Source organism: Halichondria panicea, chromosome 3 (assembly GCF_963675165.1).
Source record: "Halichondria panicea chromosome 3, odHalPani1.1, whole genome shotgun sequence".
Classification (NCBI taxonomy): Eukaryota; Metazoa; Porifera; class Demospongiae; order Suberitida; family Halichondriidae; genus Halichondria; species Halichondria panicea.
Genome location: NC_087379.1, coordinates 4,388,926 through 4,413,892, shown reverse-complemented (window position 1 = coordinate 4,413,892; position 24,967 = coordinate 4,388,926). Strand labels below are relative to the sequence as shown.

At 41.1% G+C, this 24,967-nt stretch overlaps 5 protein-coding genes across 5 annotated transcripts; 2 read left to right on the top strand and 3 right to left on the bottom strand.

The window, feature by feature from the left end:
- The first annotated feature begins 45 nt into the window (after positions 1-45).
- Positions 46-9,812, top strand: LOC135333638 (protein NipSnap homolog 3A-like). Its single transcript, XM_064528639.1, has 6 exons — positions 46-360; positions 1,453-1,553; positions 2,131-2,197; positions 8,174-8,311; positions 8,507-8,593; positions 9,603-9,812. The coding sequence occupies exons 1-6, from the start codon at positions 57-59 to the stop codon at positions 9,677-9,679; spliced, it is 774 nt and encodes a 257-aa protein (XP_064384709.1). The 5' UTR covers positions 46-56; the 3' UTR covers positions 9,680-9,812.
- On the bottom strand, positions 3,091-4,746 carry LOC135333634 (solute carrier family 15 member 4-like). The gene has a single exon (XM_064528635.1). It carries the CDS (start codon positions 4,609-4,611, stop codon positions 3,121-3,123), a length of 1,491 nt encoding a protein of 496 aa, XP_064384705.1. The 5' UTR covers positions 4,612-4,746; the 3' UTR covers positions 3,091-3,120.
- On the bottom strand, positions 9,773-10,842 carry LOC135333639 (ERI1 exoribonuclease 3-like). Its single transcript, XM_064528640.1, has 2 exons — positions 10,327-10,842; positions 9,773-10,135 (listed from the first exon to the last, which is right to left on the bottom strand). The coding sequence occupies exons 1-2, from the start codon at positions 10,724-10,726 to the stop codon at positions 9,867-9,869; spliced, it is 669 nt and encodes a 222-aa protein (XP_064384710.1). The 5' UTR covers positions 10,727-10,842; the 3' UTR covers positions 9,773-9,866.
- A 612-nt stretch (positions 10,843-11,454) lies between these two features.
- LOC135333637 (myeloid leukemia factor 1-like) lies at positions 11,455-14,690 on the bottom strand. The gene is made up of 6 exons (XM_064528638.1): positions 14,564-14,690; positions 14,458-14,514; positions 14,247-14,397; positions 13,615-13,773; positions 12,200-12,359; positions 11,455-11,941 (listed from the first exon to the last, which is right to left on the bottom strand). Exons 2-6 carry the CDS (start codon positions 14,505-14,507, stop codon positions 11,619-11,621), a joined length of 843 nt encoding a protein of 280 aa, XP_064384708.1. The 5' UTR covers positions 14,508-14,514; positions 14,564-14,690; the 3' UTR covers positions 11,455-11,618.
- Positions 14,691-14,722: 32 nt separating this feature from the next.
- On the top strand, positions 14,723-24,308 carry LOC135333633 (uncharacterized). Its single transcript, XM_064528634.1, has 12 exons — positions 14,723-15,153; positions 15,482-15,576; positions 18,129-18,228; positions 18,370-18,500; positions 19,225-19,395; positions 20,768-20,958; positions 21,410-21,693; positions 21,845-22,003; positions 22,195-22,317; positions 23,143-23,313; positions 23,550-23,702; positions 23,990-24,308. Exons 1-12 carry the CDS (start codon positions 14,827-14,829, stop codon positions 24,068-24,070), a joined length of 1,986 nt encoding a protein of 661 aa, XP_064384704.1. The 5' UTR covers positions 14,723-14,826; the 3' UTR covers positions 24,071-24,308.
- The last annotated feature ends 659 nt before the right edge of the window (positions 24,309-24,967 follow it).

The following is a 24,967-nucleotide window of genomic DNA, read 5'->3' as shown; positions in this document are numbered from 1 at the left end:
TGGGTCTGATGTCATACAGCGCATGCGCATCCAGCCCCACCCACTTTTTGGAACACATGGTGGACAAAAAAATGGCCCTTCTCACTGGTAGATCTTTTCTGCTCAAAAGCAGGCCCTACATCTTCTGTAGAGCTTGTATTTCTACAACCAGTGCCCGTGCTAGCAATGGATCTATAGAGGACCTTTCAAATGGAAAGTTGTATGAACTAAGAACATATGCCATCAAGCCAGACAAATTTGGGGAATTCACCAAGATCATGCAGGAAGGGTACATGCTCCGCACTGCACACTCAAAGCTGATTGGATACTGGAGCACAGATCTTGGTGGTGTCAATGAAGTCGTTCATATCTGGGAATATGGTGAGCGTCCATGTTAACTCGTAACTCCGAACTAATTAATGTTTGTGTATATTAATACAAGTGTAGTGTGTGTAAACTAATGCACGGGTAAATTTTGCATGCCATTATAGCTCTATCACTTGCCTTGGAGTGTTCTAGTAGAACAAACGTATGTTTAATCATAGATTTAATTAAGGAAAAGAGGGATTAGAAACAGATTTGACCTCGAATAACCATCCGTGTTGCCCCGGTTTTACTCGAGGCTGCTACTCCAATGTAGAAAGAAAACCCAGGCTGGAAACGATTGTCTCACTGCCAATAATTTTTTATAAAAACTGCTGCTGAACTTACACTTCATTTCCATACTTAGGACATATGTAATCCAGGACACAAATTAGCTATAGGCAGTCTTAGCTATATTAATATAAATGTTATAAATGTTATTGGTACATACTATAGCCTATGGCAGTCCATCTCAAACGGTGAAAAAAAACGCTATGTACCTTCAGCTCTTTCCCAACAACCGAGAATTTTTGTGTGTGTTTTCCACATGATACCCACCATCAAGGGGTATGGAAATCAAGTTTTGGGGGACCTTAGAAAGGTCTGCCTAGGGCCTCAAACAAGTAAAAGTGTTTCCTGGGGTTTGGCGGGTGGCAACACGGATGGTTTAGGAATAGGCCCCGCCGTGCCCCCCAATGTAAAGCCAAGGAAAAATAACGTGTGTGGACTCCTGTTTCCAATCCCTCTCTTCCTTAATCTATGGTTTAATGTTCCACTGCAGAAATTTAGCAGATTGCAGAAGGCAGTATTTTTTTTAATTATTGTCAGGACCGTGTTTTACGCCATGATTGCATTATATTAAACATGCATGTGGATGACGACGTTGTGATGGATTGACGTATGGCTCTCCGGCTTTTTGATGCTGCCCTAGCCAATCCTAGAAACTTTCACATTGTAAATGCTTTTTCCCCCAGATAGTTTAGTTTAATAATGTTTTTTGTCTCTGAAATTACGTTTACCAATCTTGAGTGTAACGCTTTCCTGCGTACATTATAATTATATAATATCCCCTTTTTCTCTACAAATACTTTTATGGCAGTGTTTTTTCAGATAATTATTCTCATCGTACGGCTGTTAGAAAAGCACTCTCCCAGGACAAGGACTGGATTGAGAAATGCTTTTCACGAATTCTCCCAATGTTTGCAAATCAGGTGTGCAGTTTACTAGCTAGCAGTATCACTTTAAACCCCATTCCGGTTGTTTGGTTACCCTGCGAGCACAGTATAGATTGGACTAGTACTGTATAGCGGGTAATTTTTGTGGGGTAAAATATTCTTTATTTTCGTGGGCAAGCTGACCTCCACAAAATTTTAACGTAGGCGTGGCGTACCGGAACGTATGAATGCAGTGCAGGTAATGAGACTGAACGAAATAATTACTCACAAAAACCACTGTTTTCGAATTTTTTACCCCACGAAAACTACCCGCTATATGGTATGCATACAACTTTAGTGTTGTTAACTAAACGTGCATAGGTGGCCACTGGTTAAACCGTTTGTTTTGCATTCTGGTTTTGCTCACCTGGCTGCTTAAGCACTGCGTTTACATTATTGGTAGCCTTAACATAACAAATTATTGACTTTAATATCGACCGTTTTTGTCAACAAAGCAGTTCTTGATAGAGAAACTTGCTCGTAGCTGTTTCAAGGCATTTTAATTGCACATACATTATCTTTACAATTATCTGCGTACATTTTACACGCTCTCACACTGTGGTTTTCCCTGCAGACTAATGTGGTGTTGAAGGCCTTCCCTTGGTGCAAGCTACAGCTGGAGCCAGGTCAAGGCAACCCAGGTACGTGAACATGTATAGTTATGTACATGTATGTAGTGTGTACAACATGTATGTCAGTTTTTGCATAACTTTATTGAGCTGATTCAGAAATGTTTCTTTATACTGTATTTGATGTCCTGTTTCCTTTCCTTACTTGCTACTGCACAAGTCTGCCACGGAATACAAATATATTGTGTAGTAGTTTTACAGTGTTGGCATTACTCTAATTATGCGTCGAGGCATAGCCGCACGAAGGATACGGTAAAGCTGACAGTGTGTGTGTTCCAGCTGTAACTGCTCAATGGTTGCAATGCGACGAAAACTAACAGCTTCTATAGGCTTCTAGCCACGTTCTCTTGGATTTTGATTCGTGGATTAGCAAACTAAAGTTTCTTTCTCGAGTTATGGCTAGGGCTGTTGCAGTCTCTTGCGTTAGCTACAAGAGCCAGAAAAGAGCTGTTAAAGCAGCTAGCTAAGCCATTTTTGTGAACTTGACCTCTTGCAGACATACCTCTTATTCCTGTGGATCTAGTACGCATGCGCGCTCGTCCCCACGTGTGAGACAATCCAGATCCTGGAAATCAATTTTCATCTTTCTTCACAAAACACTACAATGACAATGTACAATAGATACATGTACACAAGTCTTTTCTTCTCAGTTATAGACATAATTACTTTCTTTGTGTGCAAATTTTAATGTATAGAAAAAAACTTATTCCCCCTACTATATATAACACTCTAATACTTTTGAGCGAAAGCAAAACATGGCGAGAGGCATTAGCACAGCGCAGCTTGCATCACTCGTTGTTGAAGTTTTAATTATAGTACAGCTGGGGAAAACTTACATATATACTTGGTTCTAACTATAATTATATAACATTAACACATACTATTCTCAAAATTTAGCAGCACTATTATTTGTCAACGTTCACAAACAGTTTATACTAGTGATAGTAAGATATGTATCTATCATAGATCTCCTCCACCACTCTGTGTGCATTATAGTCCTCGTCTCTAACTCTCCTCTTGTACCACCGTGCCAGGAGGCAGTGAAGGACAAATCCAACTAAGCTCAAAGCAGCTGCTACTGAAGTATGAACCACGTCCTTGTATGCCTCCGTACATGTAAGCTTGATAACTTGGTCAACAAAAACTCCAGCCATTATTGACAGCATGTGAATGAAAGTTGTGTAGCCAGCTAGTAGTCCGCGCATGTTGTATGGGGACTGAGCACAGACAAATTGAAATGTTCTCGAAAATGTAAGGCCCATACATCCCAAACACGCTCTCTCTAGTCCATAGTATAAGTGTAGGTCATAGACAAAGCCTACAACTTGAATTGCTAAAATTATCACACTTCCAAACATCATCACAAAATACAAGATCCCGATTTGTTGTAGTATACTAGGAGGCTGGATTTTCACTAGTGGATAGAGCACAAACTCAGAAACAAGTATCAAAATCAGTGAGCACAGCGAGGGGTGGTACGTGAAAACATATATTAGGGCTGAAGGGCATATATTGAAGCCTGGTAGCTGTATTGACGTGTCGTTTAATCTGAAGTAAGTATGCCAAAAAGATATTGAACTAATGAAAAGTGGCAAGTGAACGATAACTATTTTGAAGAATGTCTTCACATCTTCTACCTGTTCTGTAGTGAATGGTCCACCATACCGTGACTTACCCAGGTCTAGTCTAGAAGGAATTTTCTCCTCCCAATATGTTAGAGCACTTCGATTGATGGGAGCCTTGTGCTTGGCTGCAAACTTGAGAACCTGAAAGATAGTTGTGAGTGCTTTAGGTGACTTAGGTTCGATAGTCAGCCATTTTGGTCCAAGCAGAAACATAGTGGAACATAGCAAACTCATGCAAATTACAGGAGAAAGGCTAAAAACTTGAATGCCACGAGCACCTCCATTGAGGCAAAATCTCTCCATACACCATACTGTATCAGTCATCCACATCCCCAAAAATATTGAGAAAACAAACCACACAATAAAACTGGCAATGTTATCGGCTGAGGCATCCGGCATCTGATCCAGTCCCAGCTGCAGAGCCGTAACTATAAAGGTAACAACACCAATGATTAGGGTAATGAACGTCAAATAGCTCAGCATGATTTGCAGTGTCTTGGATAACTGCCCATTGCTGGTCAATAGTACATACATGCAGAGTAGCACTGATGCAAGAAACACAACAAATGCTCCGGTTTTGAAAACCTTGTAGTTGCTGTAGCGAGCATCAGCTAACCAGCCAGCCAGTGGAGCACCAACAAGGAATAGTCCAAAAAGGGCCAATGCGTTATAGTTTCCAAACGATTTTAATATTGGGTAATACAAGCAAATAAAAGACCACCAGGCTGCAGTCTGAAGAACTAGCCACAGCAGAACAAGAAATGCTCCCTTAGAGTAGAAAAACCTTGGCTTGTATCTCATCTTTAGTTTTTCCACAGTGTGTTGAAACAGAACAGCTATAATATTCAATCAGTCAAACTGGACTACTACAGTATAATGCATCTTTGAAGTATAGCTAGTGTACAGGCATATTAGGACATAATAATTAATTTTATGTTTTTCTGATGTTGAAAGAATTTTCAAATAGAAAAAAACAAGTTTTCAGTTTATTTAATATAATATAAACTGTGAAAATATCTGAGCGATGTATAGTTGCCTATATTCACTGGACCTAGAGTTTCAACATAAGTCAGTGCATATAGTGTATAGCCGGGTAAGCCTTGATCCCAGGCGGCTATCAAAGGAGAAAAACGGCCTGGTATACTGTCTGCGCATGCATGCATGCGTCAATCCAGAATTGTGGGGATTGACAATTCATTCATTGTCAACAATTCTTTACCACTAATAATCAACCACGTGGGTGGGACCATTGTACAAAAAAGTTAATTGTTGCAACGAGTTTTACTACTATTGAATCCATCCATGCGCAACAGTGGATACCAGGCCCTCTTTTCTCCAAAGGGCTTGGGATCAAGGCTAATAATTAATAGCCGGGCTGTGCAGAGAGGAGGTTGAACAAGCTTCATCAATGATCACGTGAATCCACTTTAAATGGAATTGTTGGAACCAGCTGAGTCAGCATTATGCTACGCTCGCATAGCAATATAATTTATTGTAACAAATATATTATTTATTACGTGTTTTAGCTGTAGATTTCTGTACAGTGAAGGTAGATTTAGTAGGTTGCGAGCTATGGGTGACCAAAAGAAAATTATCATAATTATCCATGTGTAACTCTGTTGTTGAAGTTTTAATTATAGTACAGCTGGGGAAAAAATTACATGCATACTTGGTTCTAACTATAATTATATAACATTAACACATACTATTCTCAAAATTTAGCAACACTATTATTTGTCAACGTTCACAAACAGTTTATACTAGTTGTAGTAAGATATGTATCTATCATAGATCTCCTCCACCACTCTGTGTGCATTATAGTCCTCGTCTCTAACTCTCCTCTTGTACCACCGTGCCAGGAGGCAGTGAAGGACAAATCCAACTAAGCTCAAAGCAGCTGCTACTGAAGTATGAACCACGTCCTTGTATGCCTTCGTACATGTACGCCTGATAACATGGTAAACGAAAATTCCAGCCATCATTGACAGCGTGTGAATGAAAGTTGTGTAGCCAGCTAGTAGTCCGCGCATGTTGTATGGGGACTGAGCACAGACAAACTGAAATGTTCTCGAAAATGTAAGGCCGATGCATCCCAAACACGCTCTCTCTAGTCCGTAGTATAAGTGTAGGTTGTAGACAAAGCCTACAACTTGAATTGCTAAAATTATCACACTTCCAAGCATCATCACAAAATACGAGATCCCGATTTGTTGTAGTATACTAGGAGGCTGGATTTTCACTAGTGGATAGAGCACAAACTCAGAAACAAGTATCAAAATCAGTGAGCACAGCGAAGGGTGGTAGGTGAAAACATATATTAGGGCTGAGGGGCATATATCGAAGCCTGGTAGCTGTGTTGACATAACGCTTAATCTATAGTACGTATGCCCAAATGATATTGAAATGATGAAAAATGGCAAGTGAACGATAACTATTTTAAAGAATGTCTTCACATCTTCCACTTGTTCTGTAGTGAATGGTCCACCGTATCGTGACTTACCTAGGTCTAGTCTAGAAGGAATTTTCTCTTCCCAATATGTTAGAGCATTTCGATTGATGGGAGCCTTATGCTTGGCTGCAAACTTGAGAACCTGAACGATAGTTTTGAGTGCTTTAGGTGACTTAGGTTCAATAGTCAGCCATTTTGGTCCAAGCAGAAACATAGTGGAACACAGCAAACTCATGCATATTACAGGAGAAAGGCTGAAAACTTGAATTCCACGAGAACCTCCATTGAGGCAAAATCTCTCCATACACCATACTGTATCAGTCATCCACATCCCCAAAAATATTGAGAAAACAAACCACACAATAAAACTGGCAATGTTATCGGCTGAGGCATCCGGCATCTGATCCAGTCCCAGCTGCAGAGCCGTAACTATAAAGGTAACAACACCAATGATTAGGGTAATGAACGTCAAATAGCTCAGCATAATTCGCAGTGTCTTGGATAACTGCCCATTGCTGGTCAATAGTACATACATGCAGAGTAGCACTGATGCAAGAAACACAACAAATGCTCCGGTTTTGAAAACCTTGTAGTTGCCGTAGCGAGCATCAGCTAACCAGCCAGCCAGTGGAGCACCAACAAAGAATAGTCCAAAAAGGGTCAATGCGTTATAGTTTCCAAACGATTTTAATATTGGGTAATACAAGCAAGTAAAAGACCACCAGGCTGCAGTCTGAAGAACTAGCCACAGCAGAACAAGAAATGCTCCCTTAGAGTAGAAAAACCTTGGCTTGTATCTCATCTTTAGTTTTTCCACAGTGTGTTGAAACAGAACAGCTATAATATTCAATCAGTCAAACTGGACTACTACATCTTTGAAGTATAGCTAGTGTACAGGCATATTAGGACATAATAATTAATTTTATGTTTTTCTGATGTTGAAAGAATTTTCAAATACAAAAAAACAAGTTTTCAGTTTATTTAATATAATAAACACTGTGAAAATATCTGAGCGATGTATAGTTGCCTATATTCACTGGACCTAGAGTTTCAACATAAGTCAGTGCATATAGTGTATAGCCGGGTAAGCCTTGATCCCAGGCGGCTATCAAAGGAGAAAAACGGCCTGGTATACACTGTCTGCGCATTGTCAATCCCCCCAAGAATGTTGGGGATTGACAATTCATTCATATCCAATATAAAAAGCACAATAATAACGTATCATGATACAGTAGACTCTCGTTAATCCGGTCACCCTTAGGACAGTGCAGCTTGGCCGGAATAGCGAGGTGGCTGTATTTCAGGAAATAGCCGCGGCTTAAAAACGACCTTACCTCGAATCTAATGATCGATCGGCTCTGGCAAGTCCAGACGCTGCCTTTCTTATTTAATGCCAGTAGGATCAATGCTCCTCGTCTGAACCTAGAGTTGTGATAGCGATTGGTAGTGATCTCTCTCTCATTACCCATTAATTAACCACTAACAAATTACAAATTTACTGTTGAATCCACCCACGCGCAACAGTGGATACCAGGCCCTCTTTTCTCCAAAGGGCTTGGGATCAAGGCTAATAATTAATAGCCGGGCTGTGCAGAGAGGAGGTTGAACAAGCTTCATCAATGATCACGTGAATCCACTTTAAATGGAATCAGCTGAGTCAGCATTATTCTACGCTCACATAGCAATATTACTGTAGCAAATATATTATTTATTATGTGTTTTAGCTGTATACAGTGAAGGTAGATTTAGTAGGTTGCGAGCTATGGGTGAATAAAAGAAAATTATCATCTATATCCCATGTGTCACATGACATGATGAAAAGTTATGACAACAAGTCTAACCTCCTCTGTATCCTTTACCAGCCGAAGACCAGTTTTGAAAAAATCATTCTGTATCACTCGCTGCTCCCTGCAGGTGTGTTTGAGTTAGTGAGCTATCAGGTAAAGTCGGGCCTGGTCTCTCAGTTTGAGCATCGACTGTTACAGGACTATCCTCAGCTCAACTACAACCCTCTGGGACTGTGGTACTCTGTCTTTGGGGACATTAATAGAGGTACGTATATACATGCTGATTCTAAATATCGCACAGTAAATCGATAAGTTGCCTTAAGTTAGATTAATAGATTTACAATAGTGATTTACCTAATTATCTGTACGCTTTTTAAGATTAATTATTGTCTATACATGTATACATGTGTATCACTAATCGTATGGTGCACGTGTGCCCCTCCCCCACCTACTACTCCAGTGTACTCCCTCCTTCGCTATGACAGTCTAGATCAGAGGGAAAAAGTAGTCGCTAAGGCCAATGACGATGAAGTCGTCAGAGAAACAAGTGAGTGCATGATTCATAATTGTGCTGACAGTAACTTGTACAAGTACGTATAGTCACATGATCAGTGTCAGCTTTCAGTATTATAATTGTGGGTATTCTGTAAGGGTGATCTGAGGTCCGGTGAATTTCAGATCGAGCACATGTTCTAGGAGAGGTGTTTGCTTATATTAGTAGGCCCTTTGCATCAGTAGGTCCTGGAACATTATAAAAATTAGCAAATTTAGAGGATATTTCAACTGTGAGTATACATGAACAGGGTGTCATTCATAGAGGGGGGGTATCCCCCTCTAACTCCAATTCCCCCCCTCTAAAATTTGCATACATGTACTAGTTGTCTGACTGAGTGTCCATAGCTGGGGTATAGAAATAACTGTTGACCTTTTTTTTAGCAACATTTTCTGGTTACTTTTCTTTCCCCCCCCTCTACTTCAAAATTCTATGACACCCTGCATAAATTTCCGTGTTACTATATATATGGTCACGTAGCCTCAAACTCTTTTGGAACAGGGTCATCGGTATGAAAAACACGTAATAGCTAGCAGATATCCTCGTGGTATGAATTATACGACAGATTGCCCTCGGGCTTGTGCCCACACAACATTCAGTCTCGTGTTACATAATTATTGTGCACCGTATTTACTATAATACTTTGTAAGTGAAAAACCTTTGCGAATGCATGAGCCAAATCACCGTCCTTTGCGATCTAACCTTTGCGTTATAGCAAGGATCGTGATGTTCATAATTATAAGTACTGAAATAGATATTTATTTTTGCAGAGCGCTCAAAAATCGCAAAGTAGCAAATGTTGAGCATCTAGTAATGCGGTACCTGGGTAGATAAAATACGAAGGACTGTGGGATTTGAGTACCAAGGTTGCATTGGTCTGAGCGAGCGTATAATAACATTGACTCCTACCACGCACCATGACTCACTCCGTTCATGATACTTTAATAGTGACTGTCACTGTAAGACATGTAATAATAACTGTATTGTACTTCCGTACATGCAGTGCGTGATCTTGACAAGTATCTGGATGGCACTGTGAAGAAAGCTTTAGTTCCTACCACCTTCTCAGCACTGCAATAACTTTATAATTAATTATAGTGACAATTCTATTTTCAGTGATAAGTATTATGTATAGCTATAATTATAGCTTATTTGTTTTTTGGATTATGAATGTTATAATGTGTATATCACAATACATTAATTTGACAATTAATGTGCCATTAATTAATGTACCAATCTATGTTCAAATTCTGTAATATCACGTTATTCATTTGTCTAAAGTTCTTGGTGATACAATTCCCTGTCCTAAGTCTATGTTCCTTTTGGCTAATTCTCCAAGAATCTTTGCAATGTTCTTGGAATCATCGATCCCACTGTGATGTCTTCCATCCAACTCCAATTTTAGATCATTCAACATGGTCTTCATGCTGTAGCCTTTCATGCCAACAATAGCTTGAAAATAGGTCTTGATGTTGATCCATCTCTTTAAGTAAGAGGCATACGGCAGGTGGAGATAGTCACAGTTGATTGGAAGACCTATTGGGATTACATGTACTGTAAATTTATGATTGAATCCCGACAGCCTTCAAACTTGCGTACAGGTATATTAGTCTAGCTGTTCGTCTCAACTTTGTGTTAAGGATTGGGGAGGGCGTGGCCAGATTAAACAGTCAGTGGTAAACGTACTTTTAATAATTAGGGGAAGTATGTCAAGCTAATTAGTTGACCTGCTTTGAGGTCCCAGTCTCCACAGGTCACAAAACAGGATTTGACGTCGTCTCTCAGCAGCCCTTCCCTGTCCATCCAGCTGTCCAGTGAGTGGAGCACCTCCCCCAATGGCGGCTGACCATCCACCATGGACTGAGTAATACCAGTGATTTCAGTACACACGGGGTTCAGTATTGGATGGATCACCGGTTGAACGTAGGTGTGAAAAATTGATTCAGTCTGAAATGTTTGAGCATTCACTTTCAACACTGGGAACTCAATAATCTCCATTACGTCAGGACAGCCAGGATCCTTGTTGATGACTCCCTCAAAATCCAGTACTAGGAAATAGTCCATTCTCTCTTTTGATAATTCTTTGAATTTGAATTTTGGTGGTCGATACTTCTTAACGGACGCCATGTTTTTTTTCAGAATTGTATTACTATGACTTGTAGTTCTCCACACATGCTCTGGTCACCATGGCCTTGTTATTAAACTTTATAGCAAATGTATGCTTCTATTTTTAGATTAATTGCACCACTTCCTTCCTACAATTCATGCACATCCTGTGTACTGTGACCCAATGATGAATACACCACTTCTATACATAGATCCAATGTACTCCTGTCTGCATAAATACTAGGAATACACTGAAGTACAACCTCGCTGCACGTATAACTATTCACCCATTAAGGTGTGTCAGGGGATTGTTTGTATGTAATGATCGAAATGTCACGAAACGAATCATCACTAATTAAAAACCATGATCTATATAAAAAATACCTTCTGAACTGTATAGTACAAACACTAACACGTACTACAGAATATTTGCAGGTGAAAAACCTTTGCGAATGTGCCAAATCAGCAGAAATTTGACCCTTTGCGATCTAACTATTGCGTTCTGGCAAGGATCGTGTGTATTGATTTACTAGTAGGTTTTTCGATTTTATTGTTGCGAATTTATCAACCCTTACAAATATTTGATACTCGCAAAACATTCTAGTAATACGGTATAATTTTGAAGTCACACCGTTACATTTTACAGCAACCAGAGCCACTATATAATGAAAGTGTCCAACGTCTACCAACATCTTGATTGAATCTGAATATAATTAAAGAGCCTTGCTTCCCTCAGAATTATTACAGGATAACGAAGTTACACGATTTGTACAAGAAAAGGCACTATTTCAATGACGCAAATGAGTACTGTACAGCAAAATGGATACAGAACATGTAAACATTGTACTATTGTGTAACAAAGGACATACATGTAAACACAACGCGAGTGTCAGTACGACTCAGTAGGTAAAGTTCAAAAGTGGACTTTCTTCATTGCACCTTTGACTTTCTTGTGTCTTCTCTGTTCCCCAGCTAATGGACTGTCATGTTTCTTACTGGGCTGACCAATCCCTGAGCCATGAGCAGATGGACCGAGGTCTGAACCCAGGGATTCCAAGCGGCTAGTGGGTGGTCTGCGATGCTGGGGTACGCCGTAGGGATGATGTCTGTGGGCATGGCCTCTGTCAGTAGGCATGTCTAGTGAGGGAAGAGTTCTGGAGTGGTGGGAGGGGTGGAGTCGGATACTGGCTTGATGGGACCTTTTCTGCCATTCTTGGTCAAATTGATGTGTATCATCTGTCAAGTATGAAAACGAATGATAAAGCCAAACACAAAAAAAAATGGACAGGGCTTGCATCACTTATTACAAGAATGTACATGGCACCTCCAAAAGAGGAAACCCTTTCTACAGGGGAAGTCTAGCTTTATTATAATTATTATACCCTTAATTTAAAAGAAGAGGCACTACAGCAGCTGTTACTGTAACCGGGGTGACTAGAGCCCTATTTACACGAGGCCTTTCACCCGTAAAAAAGGCGTACTTAGCATGCTCACCTTCGTCTACATTGATCAACTCATGATGCTCCTCCTTGGTGTCAGCCTTAGTATTGATCCTTTTCTCTATGGTGTGTGAACGGTCATTGATGTGGTGTCCGATGGCCATCTTTTGTAGCCCACTGTCTGAGTCACGGACACTTTTCCTCGTCTCCTTGATCTGTTGGTGTGGGTGTATATTTGTACAAATAGAATACAAGTACAATAATTTAGTGGACCTACAGTGCATGCACTATTTTTGATGTACACTGTATACACTACATGTAGGTCCACTAAAAGGATCACAGATCGCATTTTAACAATGTAGCTTTTTAGGTATACAGGAGCTAGCGTCTACAAAGGAAGTTTCAAATGAGGGATTTGGAATTTGTAGTTCTAGTGTTTTGGAAGAGTGGGTTATGCAGCCTGACTGATGTTAGGTACATGTACATGACTGTCACTCATTGAGGAAAACACATGTACAGTACTAGCCTCCTTCACTAGCCTCCCCTGAAGAGTAGGCCTGCTACTGACTGCTTGCGCATGCACAACATTATTGGATATTTGTTCCCGTAGAATGTCCTATAATACTGAATTTATCACGAAAATATCCTGACAAAGTATTGAACGTCATAACAGAGCTGTAGTTTTTTTGTGCAGCTATGTACAGCTATTTTCTTTCTGATAGAGTCAGCAGCAGCGCAGTAGTATAGCAGACTTTCACCAAAGTTAGTATTAGATGGGCGTGGCCTGTCCACTAGGCTTTTGTCAGCTTTCATTCCGTTTAGACGATTGTCATCCACACTGTTGCAGGCTGTGGGTCTTTTGTTAGCATAGCAGGCTACGGGTAGCTATCAGCTCTTTCTTAGAAACCTTCAATCAAACACTTTCATCTACTTCCTTCAATCCACTTCCGTTCGTTGTGACGTCGTTGTTTTACTGAGCATACACGTTGTTATCCTGTGTTAGCCGGTATCTGGCTAATGGTTAGCGCATGCGCAAGCAGTCGATACCAGGCCCTCTCTTCGAGGAAGAGCGGCCTGGAATCAAGGCTAGTACAGTACGTGGAACCTCGATTATCCGATTATCCAGACACCTTGGTTCCAGAGGCAGGCCGGATAACTGAATATGCCGGATAAATAAACCACGCCTTGATCCACCCACTTTATTGATAAACATCAGTGGTTGTCTGCACATGCGCAGAAGAGAAGCAGGCCTGTCTCTATAGTAAGTTGCAATGTGGATGTGCATTTAAGGGACACGCCCATTTTCTGAATTATTATTACCAAGCCGAATAATGGAGGGTTGGATTGTTAAGGTTCTACTGTACACGTATAAGTATGTACTGTCAACAGATGATACAGAAACATAGTTGTAACGATGTATGCACAGACACGTAACTAGTGTGTGCCTTAGATAATCCCACTCTCACTCACCCCCCCAGCTTGTCTGGTTGAGCTGGTTGCGTGGTAGACCCTGGGTTGTCCCCCATTCCCGCCGCTAGAGTAGTGCATGACAGATGAAGAGGAGTAACAGTGACCATTGGGGCTACTCTGCATCATTCCACTTTGCATCCCACCGTGCATCATCCCAGTCTGGGGAAATCAAGTGATCGTCGGTAATGACTGCACATACATGTACAATGTTCACTATAGCAATTACATCAAAGTTATAGATACTTCAATGTTTCGCAGGCGAAAAACATTAATTGTGTGAATGAGCCAAATTAGCAGAAAATGTCTGCTAATTTGGCTCATACACAAAATTAATTTTGCGAGATCAGTCAAGGATCATGATGTCATACAAGCACCAGTATAGGTCTTTGTGATCTTTAACTGATTAAGTGATAACTGTGACGAAGAGTGACATTCACTGATGATATAATTACTATTTTGATCACAATTTGAACATGTAGAGTTAGTAGCTGTGTTTACATATCAATTGCTCAGAACAATAAAACTATGCTGGCGTATTTTATCCCGGATTAAAATCAGTTGGTTCAACTAGGATGGCCAAACTAGCTGTCATACATGTGCTAGAATGGATCACTACTCTTAACCCATTGTACCATCATTGAGTGCATTCTAGCAAATGGATCATCTCTTCCAAAAGACATCATGGAGGTAAATGGATCTCTCCTATGAGCCAGGTGTCTGGAGCCACCATCGCCGAGTGCTTGGTGCCTCGGGAAACCCATCTCAGGGAACGCAGGGAACCCACTGCAACATAGAGAAACGGTTTGTGTCGTTTAATTGTTTTTAGGTATGCCTTTCACTCACCTGAAGAAAGGATCTGATTCTAACATACTTTGACCATGGCTGAAGGCCATCTCTCATCTGTGGATATGATATAAAACTTAATGGCTAGATCGACATTTACACAGACCTGTGGCGCGCAGTGCCTTCTCTGTGCTTCACTCTTGAGTAATGGTGTGATCTACTGTAGATGCTCCTGATTTCTTGTCAACATTCATCACTGCACTGTCAGCAAGATGACGTCAGTGCTATGCAGAATCTAGGGTGCAGTCAATGTGGTGAGCACATGTACAATCGAATTAATCCACCGCATGCAGTCCATTGTGGTAAATAAATTGAGAAGCAGCCTAGCCCAGTTTTTATCCCATCTCTCAGCTAAAGAAGTGAGCAACTATGTCTGACAGTGAACAACCTACAGCTACGGAGCAGCCTGAAGAGCAGCCAGTCGCCGACACACAGGCTCCAGAAACAGAGGAGCAGCCCACTGGGACTGGAGAAGACACTGCTGAGACTCCGGCCGAGCAACCCCAGCCTGATGAGCCAATAGTTGCTGACGAGGGAGAGCCTGGGCCCAGTGATGAGGAGCCTAAACCAGCAGAAGAGGGTGTTGAGGAGCCTAAACCAGCAGAAGAGGGTGTTGAGGACCAGGCAGCTCCAGCAGTGGAGGAGACTGAGCAGCCAGAAGCAGAAGCAGAGCCAGAGCCTGAGGTCAAAGAAGAGGTGAGCTGTAGCTGCACTATGACTAGTTGGAGGGCCAACAAGTTGCAGATTATAAGCCTGGAAACTTGTTATAGTATTTGCATCGATGTTTCTAGTGGTATTTCGACCTACATGTGTACGTGCAGGCACATAAATAATTGTTGAGAGTGCGGTAATGTATACACTAGTAAATGCATTTGTATGTAGCGTTTATATAAAGTTAATGACCTGATTTTTTTGCAAGGAGCCAATAGCTGGGAGCCAAAAAAATTTCTTATCTCGGGTGTGGTCGTTCATTGATACTAATTTTTTCACTGAGTTGAGTTACTTTATGATACCCCCCCTACAGCCTGTGGTTATCACCCCTGAGGGCAGCCCGTTTTGGCTCTCAACTGAAGATGTGCTAGCCAAAGGACTACTCGAGAATGAGGTGGAAAACTTCAAGTGAGTAGGGCAGTTTTTTTGTTGCTTGCTTGTACATGTATATTTGTGTTTTGAGACGGTTCCATATTATAGTGAGTTGTGTTTGTAATCCATGGGTCTTTCATTCATGCTGAACAGTAGCTAGAGCACAAGTATGTATGTAAAATATTTTTTCGTGTGTTGTGTGCCATGTGGTGAGCAGGTGTGAATTACTCTGTAGTCATTGGTTGCCAACAATTGCAAATTGTTACATAACTATTCAATGATCTCTGTGATGATTTCATGTTGGTCTACTTTATCTTTGAATGTACTTTGATCTGATTCTATCACCACTAGCAATACTATAATTATAATCATTGGTCTACTTTTATCTTTGAATGTACTTTGATCTAATTCTATCACCACTAGCAATACTATAATTATAATAATGCTGTGTGTACTTACTGTAGTGTTCTATAACAAAACGTTTGAAGGTCCTACTCACATGTATCTGCATGGTTGTTGGTATTGCTCCCAGGAAGGTTCTTTGATTACCAGCAGCTACGTACATGTATGAATGCATGGATATTTCACACAGGTGGAAATGAGATCGTAGGTTTGATAACAAAGTGTTTTTGCCTTGCTATGTACATGTATAAGTCAAGTGCTTGCATGTGCACAAGCTTATAAACTCGTACGGTTGTAGCTCTGAGTTTACCCAGTAGTTGAATTTTACGTTGATGTAGTTGGTGATTGTGACACCTACATGTATACAGAGGAGTGTGTAAACCTTGCATGTGTCATTGATTCTCCGGTTGATAAAGAGTATCTGCTTACAGTATAATTATTCTGGTCTGCAAAACCATCATATACCTATCAAGTAACTGTTCACTGTAATCTAATAGAATAGGGGTTATAATTATTCATCCTTTGAGCATCCCGTTGATCATCTGTGTGTGCTGATATTGCACCCAGTTTTATGAAGTGTCAATTGTGGGTGGTGAAATGATATTGCACTCTGTGCAATCATCAAAAGCTCACTATCCCTGTTACCACTGTTAGCAGCCCATCACCTGCTGTGAATACACCAGTCCTATTGTACTCGAGTACTAGCCCTCACAATGACTCCAAGTGGTAGCGTATGGTGTAACAAGCTATTACTCACTCACTTACTATTAGTGTACATTTACTCAGCACATTCATTTATGGCACCAATAAAAAAAACATTTTTCTGATAGTGAAGTCATTCATTGTTGGACATACCAAAGCCTGGGTTTGAAACCATCTCAAGCTGTTGCTAACAACAACTTAACTGCCAGTGGCTTCTTTATATCAATGGTGGCTCTATATCAATGGTGGCTCTAATCAGATTGTCTCATTCTTATAAAACATGTATTCAGCCTTCATAGAATAGTCTTGCCAAACCATCATAAAGCTTTTTGGTTGCTTAGTTAAAATTAGGGATCATGTAAATGTCAACTTTCAATGCTACAGCTTTTTTAGGTGTGTTATTCCCTAGGCGTGGTAGGATGCCTTGAAACACCCATTATTTGGGCACACCTTACTAGTGCATTGGCTTGACATTGCTAGTCTAATAAGTCATTGCATAACTCCCCTTCCCTTTTTTAGCCTGAAGAATGATATCTATTGTGGATTGGTCTAAGGCTGGGTTTCAAAGACTACACACTTTGATGCACCCATATATTTTTGGGTAATTTAATACACCTTCTGAAAAAACTGATCACTTCACTAGATACTATGTACCAAACATGCCGTAAATAGAATGCCCGCTATTTATAGTGCTCATAGTAAAGTAGTGTTGCTATTTTAAAACCCGGTAAATTCCTTAGCTACGGCTGGTGTGTGGGGCTGCCTGTATACAGTGTTATTTATAGCAGCAAACATGTACGGGTGTTCATAAACACACATTCTTTGGCTGTGAGCTTAACCACACCTTGTATTAACATAACGAGTACATAATCTGTACATAATCATTGACTACCTCAATTCAGGGCAACACATTTTTGAAAGTAGCTGCTGTATGTTTTCACTGTTGAAGGTACTGTCTCTAGGTCCCTGTGTACTGTTCTAGTTTTATGTCTGTCATGAGACTGCCTTGTGCTTGCAGTTCACTGTGTGTGGTTGTGGGCTTTTGTTTAGGTTCATCAGTGACCAAGATACCATATCCCTGCACTGCAATTTGTCTTAGTGTTGACCAACAGGTCATTGGCTAACTCCATATTAGGACGTTTCATATTACCTTACCATGCCATTGTTTTTTTCTGTGTGTGCAAACCTGTTACTTTTTCCTAATCAGTTTCATGGTGTGTTCATGGGTATTTCTATGTATATAAGAACTTATATCACGTTGTCAAGGTAACAAAGGTGTAATAAAAGTCTTCTTTGTTTATTACACGGTTGCGTAGCCTCCAGGCATGATTTGGTACTGGGTATATAGCATGAGAAGCCTTGTGCTTGTGTTTAATTATACACGCTTAACACACTCTGTGTCTATCATGGGGTATATTCTGCATGGAGTATGTGTGTGCACTGTATTCCGCACACCTTATCATACACTCTCCTAACCTGTGCAGGAACTTCTTCTTCCGACAGAGTCACAGTCTCCAGGCCTGGTATGACCAGCTCAAAGACCTTGCCATACAGACAGAGTTCATCACCCTCTCTAAGGAAGAGGTACATTGTAGAGTAATACTGTAAGAATAGCACAATGCATATTCAAGGTGTCCTTTAATTAAGGTTTGTGTTAAGTCCAATTGCATGGCATATTACACCATTACACACGTACATGTACATACTGCCCATCCACCCATCCAGATCGAGGCGCTGAGTGCTGTAGGTGATCCAAGCGAGGAACAACAACAGGTACTTTCTGGTCTAGAGGACAGGGTCAACCAGGCCATTGAGCTCTTTGAGGGAGACGGGGCAGTAGTCAGGGTCAACGAGAGGTCAGTGTATTTCAGTTCAACATACTGGTCCTGTTTTGAATAATTAACCCGAGGCGTGCCGCGGCGCCACGGGTTATAGTAGTCAGTCAGTCTGTCTGTCTGTCTGTCTGAGTCTACTCACCTGGATGCGATAGCACTGTGTTTATGCCATGGATAGCCTCAACACAACAAGGTAGTGGTTTTAAATTTGGCAGATTTTGATGTTAAAGCTTCGTTGTCGAATAAAGTCGAGTAAAAGCTAAAAATCTTGAACTTGCACGCAGCTAGCTATATTAAAACTACAACAGCCTTTATTCGAGGCACCCTACGTATTTACAGCTGAACCAGGAACAATGGAAAAGGGTCACTAAAATAGAAAGCTAGAATTGTGTCTGGCTTGCTGTCTCTGTAGCAGGCTGCTAGGTCCTACTACTACTATAGGAGCCATACTTCTCTGAGGCTCCAAGCTTCTTTGCTGTGATCCACAGTGTATATGTACCACTAAAACTCAGCATCTGTTTTATTGCTCCTGAGTTGCTGTGCATGCTAGACAGCTCAGTCATACATCACTACATGTACATGCACTGCATTTATATATGGTTTCTTAATCATGTCACCAGCTCGCCGAGGGTTTGCACTTTAGTGCTCTAGTTGTACAATGTAAATCCAATGTACACAGTTTTAACAACATGATAAGTACCCAGTGTGCATCTTCATGCCATATATATCCCACCCCACCTCTTAGGAGTGCCAAGGACTCCGTCTATGACAGAGATGATGAGACGTACATTGCTCAAGTTAGGGATGCTGTGGTGAATGAGCTTGAGGTGGAGAAGCAACGAGCCAATGCCTACGCCATCTGGAAGGAGCAAGAGAAAGGGCCCAACGCCTTTAAGAGGGGGATCAACACTCTCAGGTGAGCCACACTGTAACCTGAACCTATATTGTGTGTGTATGCTGGCACGGAGGACCACTTTGAAGTAAAGTAGATTAAGATTTTAACTAGCGGAGTCTTACATTTTGATCATAATAATGGTGAACCGTTTGCTCATTAAGTTATTCATGGTAAGCGGTGAGCTAAATCTAATGATCTTGAGCTAGTTTGTTAATAGATGGCTTAGGTGCAATCTACTGTAGCGTAACTTTATATGCAGGACCACACAAGGAGATACCTTAAAAGAGGCTCACAAGAGGCTGTTTTCCTCAGCTATTTTAATTGTTTTGTGAGAGTCTCTTGGCCTGAAACAAAAAAACGCTTCCTGAAGCCCTCCAGTTAAGAAGCATCTTCTAAGAGCAAGAACACAGAGCTAAGAGTATTTTTGGAAGTTTAATTTGACTACTAGTTAGTGGTAATTTGATTGATCCTCTGGAATATGTCTTGAAGATTGATACTTGTGGGTGATACAGAATAGTACTATAGTACTACACCAATATAGTTGCCATGTATGTGCTTCAAACTTCTAAAGAAAATCATTAACCCTAAGTAAAATGTTTTTATGGGTATTAATTTCTGCTTTCACAGATAATTGAAGAATGCATTGAATATCATTAAAACCACCTAGCAACTAATTGCAACCATTAATTCCACAACTTGAGCACCAGCAAAATATAAAACTGTAAAATTGCATCTACCTGTACCTGTGAAAATGTGTCGCCTTATTGATGTGAATGTCCTCTAGTCAACATTGAGAATGCCAAAAAACAAACAAGCAGTTGCTATAGAGCATATAGTCAGAAGCCAAAGTGTGGTTAGCAGGTGGGACAGTCGTTATACTTGTCTTACAACTGTGGGCACACTGGAAACTTCCTCTACAGTGTGTATCAGTACTTTTGAGCCTTGGTTATCTAAACCCCAATCATTCGAAATCTCGATCATCTGTATGAAAAATTCGTAGCAAACACCTACTCGCGCATGCGCATTAAGTGTCCACGCTGTTGCAAGCTTTTTGCATTGCTCATTAGCAGAAGCTGCTAAACGCTTCAGATTAGCTAAACGCTTCAGATTAGCCTAACTGCATAGCTTGCTACCTTAGTCCTTACTATGTCCAAGACTAGTACATTTTGCAAAAGCTCTGGACATCATTTGCTGATTTTGCATATAGATGCTACTCAAATTATTGATAGGCGTGGCTCCTTTTGTGTAATTTTCTGGTATCCAAAAATTTCTGGTATCCGGATGAGGTGGGGACACCAGGTGTTTGGATAATCGAGGCTCAACTTTTACTTAGCTGCAAGGAAATAAATTTGTTTTTGGTACAAACACGTATTACCTACACATACACATTCAGGGCATCTCTCCGTCGCCCTCGAGCCCACAGCACTGGCAGAAAAGAGGCCAAACCCAAGCTGGAGGAGGAGAAAAATAAGGACGAGGAAAAACAAGAGGAGCCACCAAAGGATGAAACTGCTGAGGTTGCTGAGGGTGGTGAGGAAGAAGCCACTGGAGGAAAGGTCACTATTGAGGTGCAAGTAGAGAATGGTGAGTGGGTTGCAGGCAGTGGTTTATTGCTTAAATGTCTGGTTACGTGCGACGGTGAATTGTATTACTGAATCAGCAGGCTTTGTAGTGCTGTAACTGAAGTTACCGAGCGAATACAGTGCAGCAGCATACTGGACTTAAACTCTAGTGTACTATGTACTTGCATTGTAGATTCACTTATCTACTGGCTGGCTGTGAAATATTTATCTGGCTTGACGAAACCACATAGCCTTGCAAATCAGCATTGACATTTGTGCATAACCAGATCGCATCTCGATTTAGGTACTTGTATCGTACATGTACCTCCTCTGGTTGTATGTGCTGTTAGTTATGTCTAATGCTCATGCTTGTTTGCCTAAGTACTGCATAACTCATGTCTTGAATGTTGTTTATTATACAAGTTTAAGAATGCTCCTGCTTGCCTAAGTACTGCATAACTTATAACTCGTAGATGGTGAAGACAAGCCTGCTGATGAGACTCCTGTTGCAGAGGAGGCACCAAAGGATGAGGGAGAAGCAGCTGAGGCACCGAAGGACGAGGGTGAACCTGCTGAGGCACCAAAGGAAGAAACTGAAGTTGTAGAGGCGCCAAAGGAAGAAGTTGAACCTGCTCCCAAAGAAGGCGAGGAGGCAGCAAAGGACGACGGTGAAGCTGCAGCAAAGGAGGGTGACAAGACCAAGGAAGGTGATATTGAAAAGGTTGATGAGGAAGCCCAGCCAGAGGAACCCAAGAAGGTGAGCAACATCATTCTGACAAACACTTTTTTTACATGGCTGCAGTTACATAGCTACATTACTGTTATATGTACAGTACATACCGTTCAGCCATGTGCATGTAGACTTCCAATGAGAGGATTAAGTCATCCCCTCTTCTTTGTGTTTGCAGAGCCCCACCCATGTCCATCACAAGTTGCGCAAGGCCAAAACGGAGAGCCTGGACAACCAGATCCTGAGAGCTTTCCTCTTGAGCACCACTGCCCTATTCAAAGTCAAGACTGGGAAGGAGGCCATCGACCTCCTGCGCAGAAGTGTCAGTATCAGGAATGTGAGTGTTGTTGTATTTGTACTTGTTTGTGTGGGGGGGGGGGGGTGCATAGTATCTAGCAATGTGTGTTGGTACTTTAGTACATGGTTGTTGAGTAAAAATCATGTACCAGTTTTTATTGTTAGTAGATCTTGATTGTAAGATGACTTTAGCTGTCTTTGTAATTATCCTGATTGCTTTACCTCCTCCAGGATCTGAACCAACTGAAGGCATTTGGAGGTGTTGAGGGAGTCCAGGTGTCCCTTAGTGTGTGTCGCTGGCAGGAACAAGTGGCCAGCTATCCTGGCATGGAGTTCAGGGGATTTGTGTACAAGGTAGAGCAACTACCATTCATTCATTGGGTTGTGCCTGCCATTTATTGATAGCTATGTATACCAATACAATATGTTAAATGGATGCATGTCAGTGAAATTCCAGTAGGACCATAATCAAAGAAGTGCTGCTGCCTTGGTGGAGACGCCAACCTTTACGACATAAAGCTGCTAGCTATTGCATTAAATACACACACTGACATGTACAATTGAATCATTTGCATGCAGAGAATACAATAGTGCAAAAAAGTGGGAAATGATCGACCTTGATGGTTGCTAAAAAGGATGCCAAAAGTTCAAAGTACTGGCTGTTTTCATACACAAACACATTACTGTATCGCATGCGCAATCGAAACATAATAGTATTGTACATGCGCTCGGGGCAATTCCCTGGGAACTATTTATCAGCACCCATGCAAGCGTTTTGTGCATATTTAGTATTGTGGGAGTGCAGTCGAATGAGCGCACCATTAAGCATTGTTAGCAAATTATATGTGCTGATGGATCGGTAGATTAAAGTGAGAGAGAGAGATTGGAAACAGAAGTTACCGCGAATTAGATACGCATTACGCTCGGTTTAATCAAGGCTGTCTTTCTAGCGTTGAAGAAAATCTAGGCTAGATAATACCTTGCTGTCTGCAATAGAGATCCTACTACATTTGTACTAAAACTTACACTTCCAACTGACACTTGACCATAATTATGTACTTATGGGGACCATGAATGCATTCTAGGTACATAAAGATCTCATAGCGTGACAAAAGTGAGATGTTTGCAAAATTTGCTAGTTTAGTCACTGTACCATACCTAACTCCACCCCCTCCACAGAATGAGCTGAATGCCCTCTCCCAGTACAACGACACTGCCTATTATCCCAACACGGACACGTACTTCAACACCATCCAAGCCAAAGTGCAGGACTTCTTCAAGGCCAACATTCAGGAGTCTCTCCGAGAGCTAGAGAATTACATCATTGACTTTTATGTCACCCCTGACAAGGTTAGGGGTTCGGCCACTAATGGTTATGTTAACACTGCTATCACTAAACAGCTTTGTTGTCAACTTGAGACAGTGAGATGGTTAGGGCTGAGTGATGTTTTTAGCTGGATGCCTGAATACCGTGTCCCACTACAAAATGTATTAGAACTGTGTATTCTGAAGCAGTTTCTCTATGGCATACATATTTATATACTATAGTCATGATTTAATACCAAGCTATTTGTTTATCTTTTCAGGTGCTGGTGATCCGCCTGAACCCATTCTACACGGCCATTGGAGCTTGTCTCTACACCTGGAATGAGAATGGGAAAGTTCTCACTCAGGGCCCTTTCGAGTTCCGCATTGTGGATGCACCCAGGACAGCCCCTGAAGCCTTCAGCAGCTTTCAGGTGAGGGATTGTGTAGGCCCACTGTATATAGCCCGAAGCAGTTGCTCAGCTATACTACATGACTGTACAATCATGTAATAACTTTTTACAGATAACTTAAGTAACAACTTATTGGCCATTAACAGAGGTGGCCTTCGTTACACACATTTTTCAGGGACCTGTGTTTTGTCGCATGTGCATGGCCTGTCTTTTGAGTGTATACATGCATGCAATGAGAGGTTCGCGTACTGTACACACGCACTCCACAGCACTTACCCACACCCTCCCATACACACACATACACACAGCCATTCTGGCAGACAATGTTGCAGTCAGTGCTCGACCAGAGAAGGCCACCAGGTCGACAAAGAGGTTGCATACTACTCTAAGTATACGACAACTATACAGATTCAATAAAATTGTTTTATTATAGAATAAATTAAATTTTCCCTGAACTAGTAAATTAGCAAATAACAATTTTACCATCCGAAATGCACCTACACACTGTAAAAATTATTTGTGCTGTATAATTATAATACCTATAATTATTGTGTAGATCTCAAGTTATTGCTTACCCATGTCTAATATCTGCCTAATGGCCTGTATACAAAATAAATCCCCCAGAAATCAGACTAATTTTGATTGAGCTGACCAAATCAGCACACATTATTGTCAAATAAAAATCATCGGATCATAGCAGTGCAGAAACGGATAGTGATATTGACTGAGTGAGTTTAGTCTCATAGTTATGGACTAGATCTCTCAGCAATAATTGTCTGCTAATTCTGAGTGTGGCTGTCCATTCTGGGAGGTTATTTTCCTTGCTAAAGCGCTTGTTGGGGACTAGAAAGCTGCTCGTTATACGGAGTAGAGAGGTAGTCGCTCCTGAGAGGTTGCTTTTACATTGAAGTCATGTAGTTTCAATCCTGACCTGAGCTCTTGGCCATTATATATAGTGTGCTCTTTGGAGGTAGTCGTTAATGCATGTATCTATATGCATGCAATTTCAAATGAAAGTCAGGAATAAAAAAAATACTAGCCTGGACAAACTTCGAAAAGACCGTTATTTTTAATATACAAGACCAAGACATAAAAATACATCAGAAAGCCTGTTTCCCCCAAAAAATCCCCCTAGAAATCAGATCCACTACATGTACATGTACATGTATTAGTCTGGGGGCCATACCTAATAGCTTGGGGGCAAAATCTAGAGAGCTAGGAATTTGGATACAGCCAATGAAATGAGAGCATTGCTACATATGTATCTACTCCTTCTTCATAACCTC

What these genes read in the sequence shown, in the direction of transcription:
- LOC135333634 (XM_064528635.1), bottom strand. Translation starts at nt 4,611, where the DNA reads ATGAGATACAAGCCAAGGTTTTTCTACTCTAAGGGAGCATTTCTTGTT.
- LOC135333633 (XM_064528634.1), top strand. Translation starts at nt 14,827, where the DNA reads ATGTCTGACAGTGAACAACCTACAGCTACGGAGCAGCCTGAAGAGCAG. An exon ending in GTAGTCAGGGTCAACGAGAG is followed by an intron (nt 18,501 to 19,224) that starts GTCAGTGTATTT and finishes CCCACCTCTTAG; the next exon opens with GAGTGCCAAGGACTCCGTCT. An exon ending in GAAGTGTCAGTATCAGGAAT is followed by an intron (nt 22,004 to 22,194) that starts GTGAGTGTTGTT and finishes TACCTCCTCCAG; the next exon opens with GATCTGAACCAACTGAAGGC.
- LOC135333637 (XM_064528638.1), bottom strand. Translation starts at nt 14,507, where the DNA reads ATGGCCTTCAGCCATGGTCAAAGTATGTTAGAATCAGATCCTTTCTTC. An exon ending in CAACCAGACAAGCTGGGGGG is followed by an intron (nt 12,360 to 13,614) that starts GTGAGTGAGAGT and finishes CCACACCAACAG; the next exon opens with ATCAAGGAGACGAGGAAAAG. An exon ending in GTTGATCAATGTAGACGAAG is followed by an intron (nt 11,942 to 12,199) that starts GTGAGCATGCTA and finishes CATACTTGACAG; the next exon opens with ATGATACACATCAATTTGAC.
- LOC135333639 (XM_064528640.1), bottom strand. Translation starts at nt 10,726, where the DNA reads ATGGCGTCCGTTAAGAAGTATCGACCACCAAAATTCAAATTCAAAGAA. An exon ending in AGACTGGGACCTCAAAGCAG is followed by an intron (nt 10,136 to 10,326) that starts GTCAACTAATTA and finishes TAATCCCAATAG; the next exon opens with GTCTTCCAATCAACTGTGAC.
- LOC135333638 (XM_064528639.1), top strand. Translation starts at nt 57, where the DNA reads ATGGTGGACAAAAAAATGGCCCTTCTCACTGGTAGATCTTTTCTGCTC. An exon ending in GCCAGGTCAAGGCAACCCAG is followed by an intron (nt 2,198 to 8,173) that starts GTACGTGAACAT and finishes TGCTCCCTGCAG; the next exon opens with GTGTGTTTGAGTTAGTGAGC. An exon ending in TGAAGTCGTCAGAGAAACAA is followed by an intron (nt 8,594 to 9,602) that starts GTGAGTGCATGA and finishes CCGTACATGCAG; the next exon opens with TGCGTGATCTTGACAAGTAT.